Raw genomic sequence first — 13059 nt, 5'->3', positions numbered from 1 at the left:
CAAGCTCTACTAAGCCTGTTCGTGAATCGTGAGACCAAAGTAACCTAGTGCTTTTATACCAACTTGTCACGACCCAGAATTCCCACCATCGGGACCGTGATGGTACCTAACATCACACTTGCTAGACAAGCCAATGTTAGAGTTTATATTAACCATTTTCCTTTACATTTCATTGATTAAAAATTAACAAGCTAAAACAAGCAGAAACAAATGCTGAAGTAAGTAAATAACCTTTTTGTCTATATGCGATAACCAATACCATTGCTATTACTACCCAGAATCTGGTGTCACAATCCACGAACATACTATGATTTTCTACAAACATCGGTCTGAAAGAAATGACAACTGTTCTGGAAATAAAGAAAACAGTAACGTAGAGATGTAGAAGGGGACGCCAGGGCCTACGGATGCCAGCAGGACTATCTTAGGTCTCCTAGTTGAAATATCTACAACTGACCTCTCGATCAACCACTACCAGCTCCAAAATCTGCATAGAGAGTGCAGAGTGCAGTATCAGTACAACCGACCCCATGTACTGGTAAGTGTCGATCCTAACCTCGACGAGGTAGCGACGAGGCTAAGGCGGGGCAATTACAATATAACCTGCATACAATTTATAATAAAAGTAGAAAGAATGGCAGGATAAAATAAAGAAGTAACTTGCAAGGAATGAATATAAAACTCATGTGCTTTATCAGTATCCAGCTATAACCAATCCTTAAGTGAAATGCGAAGCTAGCAAATAACTTACACTGTAGAAGAAAATACATAAACACATAAACTGATGCGGCGCGCATCCAAATTCCACCATATATCAATATCAATATAAATATTCACCCTTATTACTCCATATCAATCCACCCTTATTCCTCCTATTGCGGCGTGCAATCCGATCCTACCGTACAATAGCATTTCACCCTTATTCCTCCTTAAAATATCACCCTTATTCCTCCTGTTGCAGCGCGCAACCCGATCCTACCATATAATAGCATTTCACCCTTATTCATCCTCAATACGCACAACCCAATCCTACCATATCAGTACCAGTTACACACTAAGAACAGGAATTTCACAATTTAACTCAAAATTCTCCACGATATTTAAACCTCAAACCAAAGCAAACGGAAAGCTTGTACATTATGAAACTTCACACAAATAATACTACTCAGCGAGACCAATCGAAAATACACCATAAACACCGCTAAACCCGCTTAAGCCAATAATATGAGATAATGAAACTACAGAATAGCTAATACCTTCAACAAAGAAAAATAATATATGACAAGTAGCAATTAAACATGGAAATACCAGTAAAGCATGTAGAAAACAATGCAGGGAAGACAATATAATAAGAACAGGAAGAAAACAGGTGAAATAGATAAATTGGTGGCGCATAGGTACTCGTCACCTCACTTATACGCCACTCACATAGATTTTTACATAGCAATTAAGCCAAAGATCTCTAATTCCTCGAGTCAAAGTTAGGCACAACACTTACCTCAATCCAATGGCCAACTCAACGCTCAATTACCACTTTTCCTCTAGATTCCACCTCCAAACCACTTGTATCTAGCCATATTAACTTAATAACATCAATTATCGCTAAAGAAATCAATTCCAATACATAATTATAAGTTTCCAAACATTTCCCCGCAAAAGTCAAAAATCGACCCCCGGCCCGCTTGGTCAAGACTCGGAATTCGGACCAAAACCCGATTAGCCATTCACCCCCGAGCCCGAATATACAATTGGTTTTGGAATCTGACCTAAATTTGAGGTCTAAATCCCCAAAATTCGAAATTCCTAAGTTCTACCCAAAAATCCCCAATTCCACCATGAAAAACCCTAGATTCTAGGATGAAATCTTGTAAAAAGAAGTAAAAGATTGAAAAAATGAGCTAAGAATCACTTATATATGATTTAGGGAAGAAGTGGTCTTTGGAAAATCGCCTCTTGAGGTTTATGTTTTGAAAAATGGGAGAATGAATGAAAAATCCCGTCCAAAATTATTTTTGAACAGTTGCAAGTATCACATTTGCGATCTGAGGTTTGCAATTGCGAACCCTGCAAATGCGAACTTTACTTCGCAAATGCGAAGAATGGTCTGGCCCTGCTATCATGGCAAACGCGAACAATTGTTCGCAAATGCGGTCATTGTTGATCGCGATTGCGATCCTGAGCTTCGCAATTGCAAAGGTCCCCTCCCAATCCATTGCTCGCAAATATGAACTTTCTTCGCAAATGCAAGGCTCGCATTTGCGAGCCAGACCTCGCGTTTCCGAGACCTGCAGACCTGAAGCACACCAGCAATTTTCTTAAGTCCAAATCACTTCGTAGCCTATTCGAAACTCATCCGAGCCCTCGGGGCTCCAAACCAAACATGCGCACAAGCCTTAAAACATACGAACTTGCTTGCGCGATCAAATTGCCAAAATAACACCTAGAACTATGAATTTAACACCAAATTGAATGAAATTTTCAAGAAAGTTTTAAAACTTCTATTTTCTCAACCGGACGTCTGAATCACGTCAATCTAGATCTGTTTCTATCCAAATTTTACGGATAAGGTATAAATATCATTTTGGACCTGTACCGGGCTTCGAAATCAAAATACGGGTCAGATACCAACAAGATCAAACATTAATCAAATTCTTAAAACCATTTAATTTTTAGTATTTCAATTTTCATCAAAAATTCATTTCTCGGGCTAGGGACCTCGGAATTCAATTTCGGGCATACGTGTTGCGACCAAAAACACTCACGCAAGTGCACGTGATCGTCAAGTAATAGAGTAGTAAGTAGAGTATCATTCCCACGAAGACTTATGATTAACTGTTGATTAATTCAAACTCAATTAATTTGTCTATTCAAGAGGTTTTTTTTTCACAAAATAGAGATGTAATTGTTTTACTACCTAATTACCAAGCAATAATCTAACTAGAGTAATTAACCAAATAAGTAACAATTCCGAGTAACAAACAGTAGGAGAGGATATTCCAAGGTCACAGGCTAATTAACAATCGTGTTATGTTCTTAGCTTAAAATGACTAATCGATTTACCTGGATTGTTGATTGACAGGGTTAATGTTACTCATAAAAATCTGTCGAGTCCTTACTGGCCTATTCAAGTTAACACAATGACTATATGTCTATGGAATTAAGATTAACAAGAATGCATTTACAATTCCTGTATTTCAACCAAACAAGGCAATTGGGTATATGTCTATCCCAATTGCTAACCTGTTCCCCGAGGCTCGGGTTCAAGAACTTGCTCTATTTAATTCTATATGCAATCTAAAGTTCCCACTTTCGAGTTCAATTAAAGATTCGTAGATAGTATTTCACTGTTAGTTACTCAGCAAAATAATTAAAAGCAGAATTAAATACACAACCCAAGATGATAAACCAACTTTGTCAAATTAAACTTCAAACAATAACATTCATGTTTCACCCATGACCCTAGAACAATGGGTTTTAGCTACTCATACTAGTGTTCATCACAAATAGGTTCAATTTCATCCCAATTAGCAAAAACCAAGAGAAGAAAATAAGAACTTGATGGTCAAATCTCCTCCTTGCCTCTTGCCTCTGTATTTCTTGCACTCGACTCTCCCAAAACTTCCTTGGGCGAGCTTGACTTTATATAGGTTAAGTGGGTTTTCCTTCAGATTTCCAATTTTGCCCCTAAATAATTCTTCCCAAAATTTGGACTAGTGCGACCGTGCACCTGGTCGCGCATCTAGCCACGCTAGTTGGCTGAGGATTCTATCTTGGACGCGCTAAAAGTAGCGCGGGCGCGCATGTCCAATTTTCTATTTCATCGTTTCTTTTCCTCGTCTTCAAGCGTACTCAGCTCCGAGGAGTCTTTCTTGCTCCAAAATGGTTCCAATCACACTTTTAAGGCATCACATAGGCTCCTCAACCTGAAATGTATACAATTCACAATTAGAGCCTATTTTTCATCAATTAACCATATTATGATATTGGAATATAATCAAGTGGAAGCATAAACAATCGCCAAATTACCTAGATTTAGCCTATTATCAACACCCACACTTAATTCATTGCTAGTCCTCGAGCAATCAAACTATGCATTCTAAAGGTTTCTCCACTCAACCATCTCCCCTAACGCTTTACACCTAGAACAATTTACATACATTACGCCTAGCAGTAAACAATCCTAGCCTCAAAGGTTGACTCCCAAGTGCCATTTCATACTTCCTCAACATACTCTACACAGAAGTCAAGACTTGCTTTTCCGTCACGAATCATATGCCCTCACAATCACATCAACGCAAATTGAAATCAATCCACACATTCGAGTCATATACTCACATATATCAAAGAAATCACTCACCCTTACAAAAGAAGTCACATTCATGCAATTGGTACCATAAGCTTGCCCTTAATGTAAATCTCTACTAATGTAGGCTTGCTCGACCCAAAATCAGACTTTTTCATGGTTGTAATGTGGGCTAAGGGACGGGTAGGATATAATTAGGAATAGTGACTAACCCTCCTAAGCACTTTAACACATCACAAGAGCAATTTTCGCGCAACTTCTTCAACCCACTTCACTTTCACAAACAATATCACCCTACAAATACTCCCTTTCTTCTTTAAGCACTATATTAATTCATACCCACTAGCTGGAACAAGACACAATGTATTCATCTCTTTTCTTTTTTTAGTTTATTCTTCTTTTTCTTTTCACTTTCCGCTAAAGGTGTATTATTCTACAAAACAAGTGCACCTTTCTTCCTTTTATTGGTTCCACTCAAAAGCCACCTCACACTTTCCTTCTTACTTCTTTTAGCGCTCATTCACAATTAAAGTGCTTTAAGAGGTAAAAGGATCAAAATAATGTCAATTAAGAACAAAGGGTATAGGCTTGTAATGTGGGTGCCAAACAAAAGTCTATAGGCTCAAAAGGTTAACTAGGGATAAATTTTATTTGTGATAAGCAATTAAGCTAAAAAAAGGTCAAAGAAAGCCTAAAATCATTTTTCAAACCGAGTATCACCTAAAATTTCGCTTCAACTCACATACCGGGCAAGTTCTAGACACACGTACAATACATGGACTACACAAAAACTCACCATACATGGCATATAACTCATTCAGATCAGCTCATCAAGACGCTCTGTTACGAGCATTCAATTCAGTAACAAACATACAGATTAAGGCACTTTTAGTGAGATTCAACAAATAAGACTAAGCATTACACTCTAGGGTCTATTATGTTCAGGTGTGTCAACGCTATGGGTTTTCTTTTGATTCTCTAGCTCGTAGCCCATTAACCTAATCTACAAATCAAAAAGAAAATAAAATAAAAAACTACCTATACCCGGTTCAAGCTAAACCCTTGGAAAAGAACCGTGGCCTAAAGAAAAATCAAAGGGGAGTTGCTACACTACCTAAGAAAAAAATAAAAAATCTTTTTGGTGTTTTCTCTAGCCTAACTTCCCTCAAGAAAATCGTCTAAAAGATCCGTCATCAGGAGGAGTCTATATATTTTCCAATTTTTTTCTCTCGATTCAGTCCCTCAAGAACCCCGTCGATAGGGATCCATCGTCGGGACGAGCCATATATCTATTTTGAACTAACGATTCCTACTTAACAACATCAAAATTATCAAAGTAGAATGAAACAGAACAAAACAAACAGTCAATCGATACAACTACATACAACATACATTGAAGAAATCCCCACCCCACACTTAAAAATGAAGACATGTCCCCATGGCTTATAATTTGAAAGAGCAGTGAGGTAAAGGAACTTCCTTGAGGGTTCACTCCTGGTCGGAGACGGTTTTCGGGTTTACGTTGCACGCACGCCCCAGAGCTCGCAGCCAGCCCATGAATTTCTTTTCCGACTTCACTTGTCGGTCAGCTACTACGTCTACTCGAGTGCCCAAATCAGTCATGGAGGTGCGCAAACCAGCCATCTCCGCCTCCATCGCAGTAAAACGGGACACCCGGGCAGCTCCTGAAGATGTTGTCGTCCCAGATGGTCCTGATGCTGCCACATTTTGCTCCTGAGCCTGTGGTGTTGTCCCCATGTGCACCTCAACATCCTCTCCGTCATGAGAATCATCAGATCTACCACTTGCAGACTGTCCACCTTTCACCTCCTCCTCTACTACTTCCGGCTCCTTGCCCGTGGTCACCTTATCAACGTTTCCCTTTTTACCAACCCATCCACAACTAGATTTTCGGAATTGGCTTTTTATGAGCCTTTTCCGCAAAGCGGACCTAAGCATTTGCCTGTGCAGGTGCAGCCCCTCGTGACCTAGATGAACCAGCCTGGCTGCTCAACGAGGCTTCTGTGGCGCGTCATTTCCTAGATAGAGTCATGATGCCTGCAAAATGGGAACACATTAGCCCAGCCCAACAAAAATATTGTAACTTAATACGGTTACTCAGACTTCACATGCATAAGTGGTTACAATTACATAATCATGCTCATTGAGACCTTTCCACAACCACCTTGTGGGCATTAGGCAATCACAACACCTTTTAAGCTTTTTAGAACAAGAACCACCCACATACATTCACCAATAACACAAATCAAGTGGGATTCCACCCCACACTAATCCTCCACCAACACCAAAACACATTGCACCAATTTCTACACAAAATCTAAGTACAACTACTACAACATAAGCATAAGAATACAACAAACAAATCTGAAAAATAAAGAGAGAAAAAGAGAAGAAAGAAACTAGGGCTCATACCTGTGGTGAAGGAGAATGGGGAAGATGCTAGTGAACTCGGGGGGAGGGGGGAGTCGTGATATGGGGGAAGGGATTTTTTTGTTGGTGGGGTTCGATAGGAAGAATGGGGGAAGAGGATTTTGATTTTTTGTGTGTTTGACTGGGGGTAGACGAAGGGGGGGGGGTTTGTTTGAAGGGTTAAGAAGAGACGGGGAGAGGGTTAGTAGAGGGGGTAATTTAGTCTAAAGATTAAACAAATAAAAAAAACTAAGAAATTTACACAAAACGCCAGATTGTTGACGGGACTAGCGCGCCCAGGTGCGCGAGCGCTCTCATTTTAGCGCGGTCAACACAGAAACGTTGAGCAACAAGCGCGCCCATGTGCGCGTTCAGTAGCGCGGTTGCGCTAGTAGCGCGTTCAGATGCACGAGCGCGCTCATTTTAGCGCGGCCAAGGCAGAAATTTTGCAATTTAGCGCGCCCAGTAGCACGAGCGCGCATCTGGGCGATATTTTTCTTCAACTTCTCACCTGTTCTTACCTCGTTCATTTGCCTTAGCACCTACCCTTTGTCACCTGCATTGGTTAGCTCGTCCTAAAACAAAAAATTAACACTACTACTATCGTTGGGTTGCCTCCCAACTAGCACCTTATTTAACGTCGTGGCACGACGGTTACAACAATTCAATGGGTTGCCTCCCATCTAGCGCCTGATTTAACGTCGCGGCACGACTCAACACGTTCTCAAGCATCCGTTAAGTCCACCGAGGTCTTGTGACGTGCAAAGTCACCACCCCAGTAATGTTTTATACTTTGACCATTCACCAAGAAAGTACCAGTTGAACTCATATCCCGCAATTCCACAGCTCCATGAGGCTTCACACTTACCACAACAAAAGGGCCTGACCACCGAGATTTAAGCTTTCCCGGAAAAAGCTTCAACCTCGAATTGAACAAAAGAACTTCTTGCCCTGGCTCTAACTCTCGATGTTGAATGTGCTTGTCATGCCACCTCTTAGTCTTCTCTTTATACAATTTGGCATTCTCATATGCGTGCAAACGAAACTCATCAAGCTCGTTGAGTTGCAGCAACCATTTCTCACCAGCCAAGTCCCCATCCATACTCAGCTTTTTAATTGCCCAATAGGCCTTGTGTTCAAGTTCGACGGGCAAGTGACATGCCTTCCCATAAACTAACTTATACGGAGAAGCACCTATGGGAGTTTTGTATGCAGTTCGATATGCCCACAATGCGTCATCTAACTTCCCTGCCCAGTCTTTTCTATTTGCACTCACTGTTTTCTCAAGAATCTGCTTCACCTCTCTGTTTGATACTTCCACTTGACCACTCGTCTAGGGGTGATAGGCAGTGGAAACTTTGTGCTTGACTCCGTACTTTGCAAGAACATTATTTAGCAGTTTGTTGTCGAAATGCATTCCTCCATCACTGATCAACACTCTGGGAGTTCCAAAGCGTATGAAGATGTGCTTCTTAACAAAGCTTACCACCACCTTTGCATCATTAGTGGGAAGAGCAATGGACTCCACCCACTTAGATACATAATCGACTGCCACCAAGATGTACCTATGACCATTGGAGTACGGAAACGGTCCCATAAAGTCAATTCCCCACACATCAAAAAGTTCCACTACCAGAATATTTTGCAGTGGCATCTCGTGCTTCTTTGTGATCGTTCCGATTCTTTGGCACCTGTCACACATTTTAACAAAGGCATGTGCATCCCTAAACAATTTGGGCCAATAGAAACCTGATTGTAAAACTTTCTGGGCGGTCCTATCTCCACCATAATGACCTCCGTATGGCGAGGTGTGACAGCTATGAAGTATGACATTCATCTCCTCCTCAGGAACATATCTCCGCACCAACTGATCTGCACAGAGCCTGTATAAGAATGGCTCATCCCACATGTAAAGCCTCACATCATGCAGGAACCTTCTTCTATTATCGGGTGTCAATTCTGGTGGCGTCACCCCACTTGCAATAAAGTTCACATAATCTGCATACCACGGGGCTGTGCTTGAGGTGATTGCCAATAACTGCTCATCAGGGAATGTTTCTTTAATTACACCCCCTCCAGCTGCATGATTCCGATTTTCTAATCTGGACAAGTGATCAGCCACTTGATTCTCTGTTCCTTTACGATCTCGGATCTCTAAATCAAACTCCCGCAAGAGTATGACCCACCGAATCAGTCTTGGCTTGGCATCCTTCTTCTCAAACAGGTATCTGATAGCTAAATGATCTGTGTAGGCAATGACTTTGGTCCCCACAAGATATGACCTGAACTTGTCAAACGCTCACACTACTGCAAACAACTCTTTTGCATTGACTGTATGGTTCATTTGAGCTGGATTCAGAGTTTTGCTCGCATAGTTGATGGAGTGGAAGATTTTATTTCTCCTTTGCCCCAAGACAGCACCAACAGCCAAGTCGCTCGCATTGCACATCAACTCAAATGGCTGCTCCCAATCCAGAGCAATTATGATTGGTGCAGTCACCAACATTCCCTTCAGCTCCTCAAATGCCTTAAGACAGGCATCATCAAATTTGAAGGCGACATCTTTCTCAAGCAACCTGCACAAGGGAGAGGAAACTTTCAAGAAATCTTTAATGAAACGACGATAAAAACCTGCATGGCCCAAGAAACTGCGAATGCCTTTGACAGATATCGGTGGAGGCAATTTTTCAATCGCTTCCACCTTTGCCTTGTCCACCTGCAAACCATCTTTGGACACCTTGTGCCCCAAAACTATACCTTCACGTACCATGAAATGGCACTTTTCCCAATTTAGCACCAAATTAGTTTCTTTACACCTAGCAAGTACTTTATCAAGGTTCATCAAGCAGTTATCAAAAGAACATCCAAATACAGAAAAATCGTCCATGAACACTTCCACAAACCTCTCAACCATGTCAGTAAAAATGGCAATCATACACCTTTGAAAAGTCGCAGGTGCATTACAAAGACCAAAAGGCATTCTCTTGAACGCATACGTGCCATAAGGATACGTAAAAATGGTCTTCTCTTAGTCCCCTAGGGCTATAGCAATCTGATTATACCCCAGTAACCATCTAAAAAGTAGTAGTACTCCTAGCCAGCTAATCTATCAAGCATTTGGTCAATAAAGGGGAGGGAAAAGTGGTCCTTCTGGGTGGCATTGTTCAATTTTCTATAGTCAATGCAAATTCTCCACCCGGTGACAGTTCTTGTAGGGATTAAATCATTATTCTCATTAACTACTACAGTCATCCCCCCTTTCTTGGGTACACATTGGACGGGGCTTACCCATTTGCTGTCTGAGATAGGAAATACAATACCTACATCAAGCCACTTAATCACTTCTTTTCTTACCACCTCTTTCATGATTGGATTGAGTCGGCGTTGTTGCTCTACACTTGGCTTGTGTCCGTCCTCCATGAGTATTTGTGCATGCAAAAGGCTGGGCTAATGTCCTTAATGTCAGACATCGTCCACCCAAGTGCTCGCTTGTGCTCACGTAGCACTCTCAACAGCTTTTCTTCCTGCAATTTAGACAAGTCAGAAGAAACAATAACGGGTAAAGTGTCATAGTCACCCAAATAAGTATATTGCAGGTGAGGTGGGAGAGGTTTAAGCTCCAATTTTAGGGCTTCCTCAATTGACAGCTTTGGAGGAGGTCCCTCTGGCCTATTCAAAGGCTCAAAGGGGTGTATCCCTTGCATGCACACACAAGATGTATCAAGGATGTGCATCATCTCCTCAACCTCCTCATCAACCCCCAGGCTATCAAGTTCTCCAGAGAATCGTCTAGATATACACTCGGAGATTGAATTTGCTCATCAACCTCAACAACAGATATCATTGAGAGCTCCTCATAGTGGCGGGGAAGTTGGATTGCTTTTTAGACATTAAAAACTGCTTCCTCGTCATCTACCCTCAAAATCATCTTTCCCTCTCTCACTTTGATAATTGCATCAGCAGTAGATAAGAGAGGTCGACCCAATATTATTAGAACCAGTTCATCAGCCTCATAATCGAGGATAATGAAATCAACAGGAAATATGAACTTCCCAATCTGCAGCAACACATCTTCAATCACCCCTTCAGGGTGTGCTATCTTTCTATCAGCCAGCTGCAACATCACAGTAGTGGGCCTTGGAGCTCCCAGGCCTAATTGCTTGAACAAAGACAGGGGCATCAGATTTATGCTCACCCCCAAATCGTAAAGAGCACGACCCACATCAATATTACCAATGCGTACAGGAATCGTGAAACTGCCAGGATCCTTAAGCTTTTGAGGGAGCTTATTTTGGACCCTTGAAGTGCACTCCTCAGTAAGTGACACTGTCTCAAATTTAGTTAATCTTCTCTTGCGAGCCACTATATCTTTTATGTACTTAGCATACTTTGGAATTTCACGAAGCACATCAACAAGTGGGATATTCAATTGAACCTGGCTCAACATAGAGAGAAATTTTGTGAACATGCGATCATCATTCTTTTTCTGCAATCTCTGGGGAAAAGGTGGTGGTGGCCTTGGGGCCTCCACTGGTTCTGAAATTTCAGCATCATTCTTTGGCTCGTGAGTCACCTTAGGGATCAACTTTCCCTCAGATATGGGCTTGTCTCTCTTTTTCTTTGGCACTTCCTCTAGCTCCCTCCCGTTTCTAAGTGTAACTGTATTCACTTGAGGGTTCTTTTCTGTATCACTGGGGAGAGCGCCTGCAGGTCTAGTGTTTTGATTTGTTACTAACTGCCCCATTTGCCTTTTAAGATTTCTGAAGTCGGTCCTGAGTTGCTGATTGTCAATCAACAACTTCTTTAGCAAATCATTGGTATTTTCTTCCATTTGTTGGGGTTGTCTCTGAGGTTGATTGAAACTCCCTTGGGGTCTATGCTGATTCTGATTTTGATTCTGCTGATTTCCACCCCATGAGAAGTTGGGATGATTCCTCCAATTTGGATTGTAAGAATTCCCATATTATGCATGCTGATTCGGTAGACCTCTGTTCTGTTGCCCTACATAATAGATGGATTCCGGGTTCGTGGGGAACATATCACTCATATGACTGTCGCCACAGAGTTCGCAACAAATAGTCATTTGTTGTACATGTTGCATTGTCTGTGGTTGCTGCATTGTCATCCTAGTCATCTGATTGGCCAGCTTTGCAATATCGGCTCTCATGGCTGACACGTCGTCGAGCTCAAGTAATCCAGCTGATTTTTGCTTAACTGCCTTTCGTGAATCACCCTCACCTTGCCAGTTATTATCATTAGCAATGAATTTATTCAGCAAGATTTGGATTTTACTGTACGGTCTGGCCATGCAACTGCCCCCACAAGCTGAATCAAGATTCATCTTTGAAGCATCATCTAACCCATCTACAAAAGTGTGACCCAATACCTCGTCCGTCTGGCAATAATGAGGACAGTCTCTGAGCATCTTCTTGTACCTTTCCCATGCTTGACGAAGTGTCTCGCCAGCTCGTTGTTCGAACCCAAGAATTTGACTCCTCAATACTTTTGTTTTCTTAGTGGGGAAAAACTTGATTAAGAATTTCCTTGCCAGATCATCCCAGGTGCGGATTGAATTAGCTGGCTCTTTATTCAACCACTCCTTAGCTTCCCCAATCAGTGAAAAGGGGAAAAGTGTCAGCCTGACATAGTCCTTGGAAACGTTCGGATAATTGTAAGTATCCGTAATTTCCAAGAAATTCTGAATGTGCCTCTGCAGGTCTTCATAAGGTAAGCCCACAAATAGCGTTGTGGACTAGATCAGCTGCACCATGTATTGTTTTAGCTCAAAATGCCCAGTGATATCAGACTTCACAATAGCCTGAGTCATATTAGCCAGACTGGGCCTTGCGGCTTCGAGCACTGCGCGTTCCTCATTCCATGCCATTTCAATTGGTTGTGGTTGAACTACGATGTCCAACTCTCTTTCAATTCTGGTTCTAGCGTCCACCACCATCCTCAATCTGTGAAGTGTTCGTTCAATTTCGGGATTGAGAGGAAGGAGATTGTTTGCGCTTCTACTTCTTCGCATTCAATAGAAAATCCTGTATTAGCACAAACAAAGTGAACTGAAAGTTAAAACTCGAATAAATAAATAATAAAGGCTCAATTCAGTCAAGTAGCTAATTTCTAAGTCCCCGGCAACGGCGCCAAAAACTTGTTGCGACCAAAAACACTCACGCAAGTGCACGTGATCGTCAAGTAATAGAGTAGTGAGTAGAGTATCGTTCCCACGAAGACTTATGATTAACTGTTGACTAATCTAGTGTTTTGATTTGTTACTCTAGTGTTTTGATTTGTTACTAACTGCCCCATTTGCCTTTTAAGAT

At 41.6% G+C, this 13059-nt stretch overlaps 1 protein-coding gene across 1 annotated transcript; it reads right to left on the bottom strand.

The window, feature by feature from the left end:
- Nucleotides 1-10616: 10616 nt before the first annotated feature.
- LOC138882644 (uncharacterized) lies at nt 10617-11564 on the bottom strand. Its single transcript, XM_070163249.1, has one exon. The coding sequence runs from the start codon at nt 11562-11564 to the stop codon at nt 10617-10619; it is 948 nt and encodes a 315-aa protein (XP_070019350.1).
- Nucleotides 11565-13059: the final 1495 nt, after the last annotated feature.

The sequence above is a fragment of the Nicotiana sylvestris genome, chromosome 12, assembly GCF_000393655.2.
Source record: "Nicotiana sylvestris chromosome 12, ASM39365v2, whole genome shotgun sequence".
Classification (NCBI taxonomy): Eukaryota; Viridiplantae; Streptophyta; class Magnoliopsida; order Solanales; family Solanaceae; genus Nicotiana; species Nicotiana sylvestris.
This window is presented reverse-complemented; position numbering and strand designations above follow the sequence as displayed.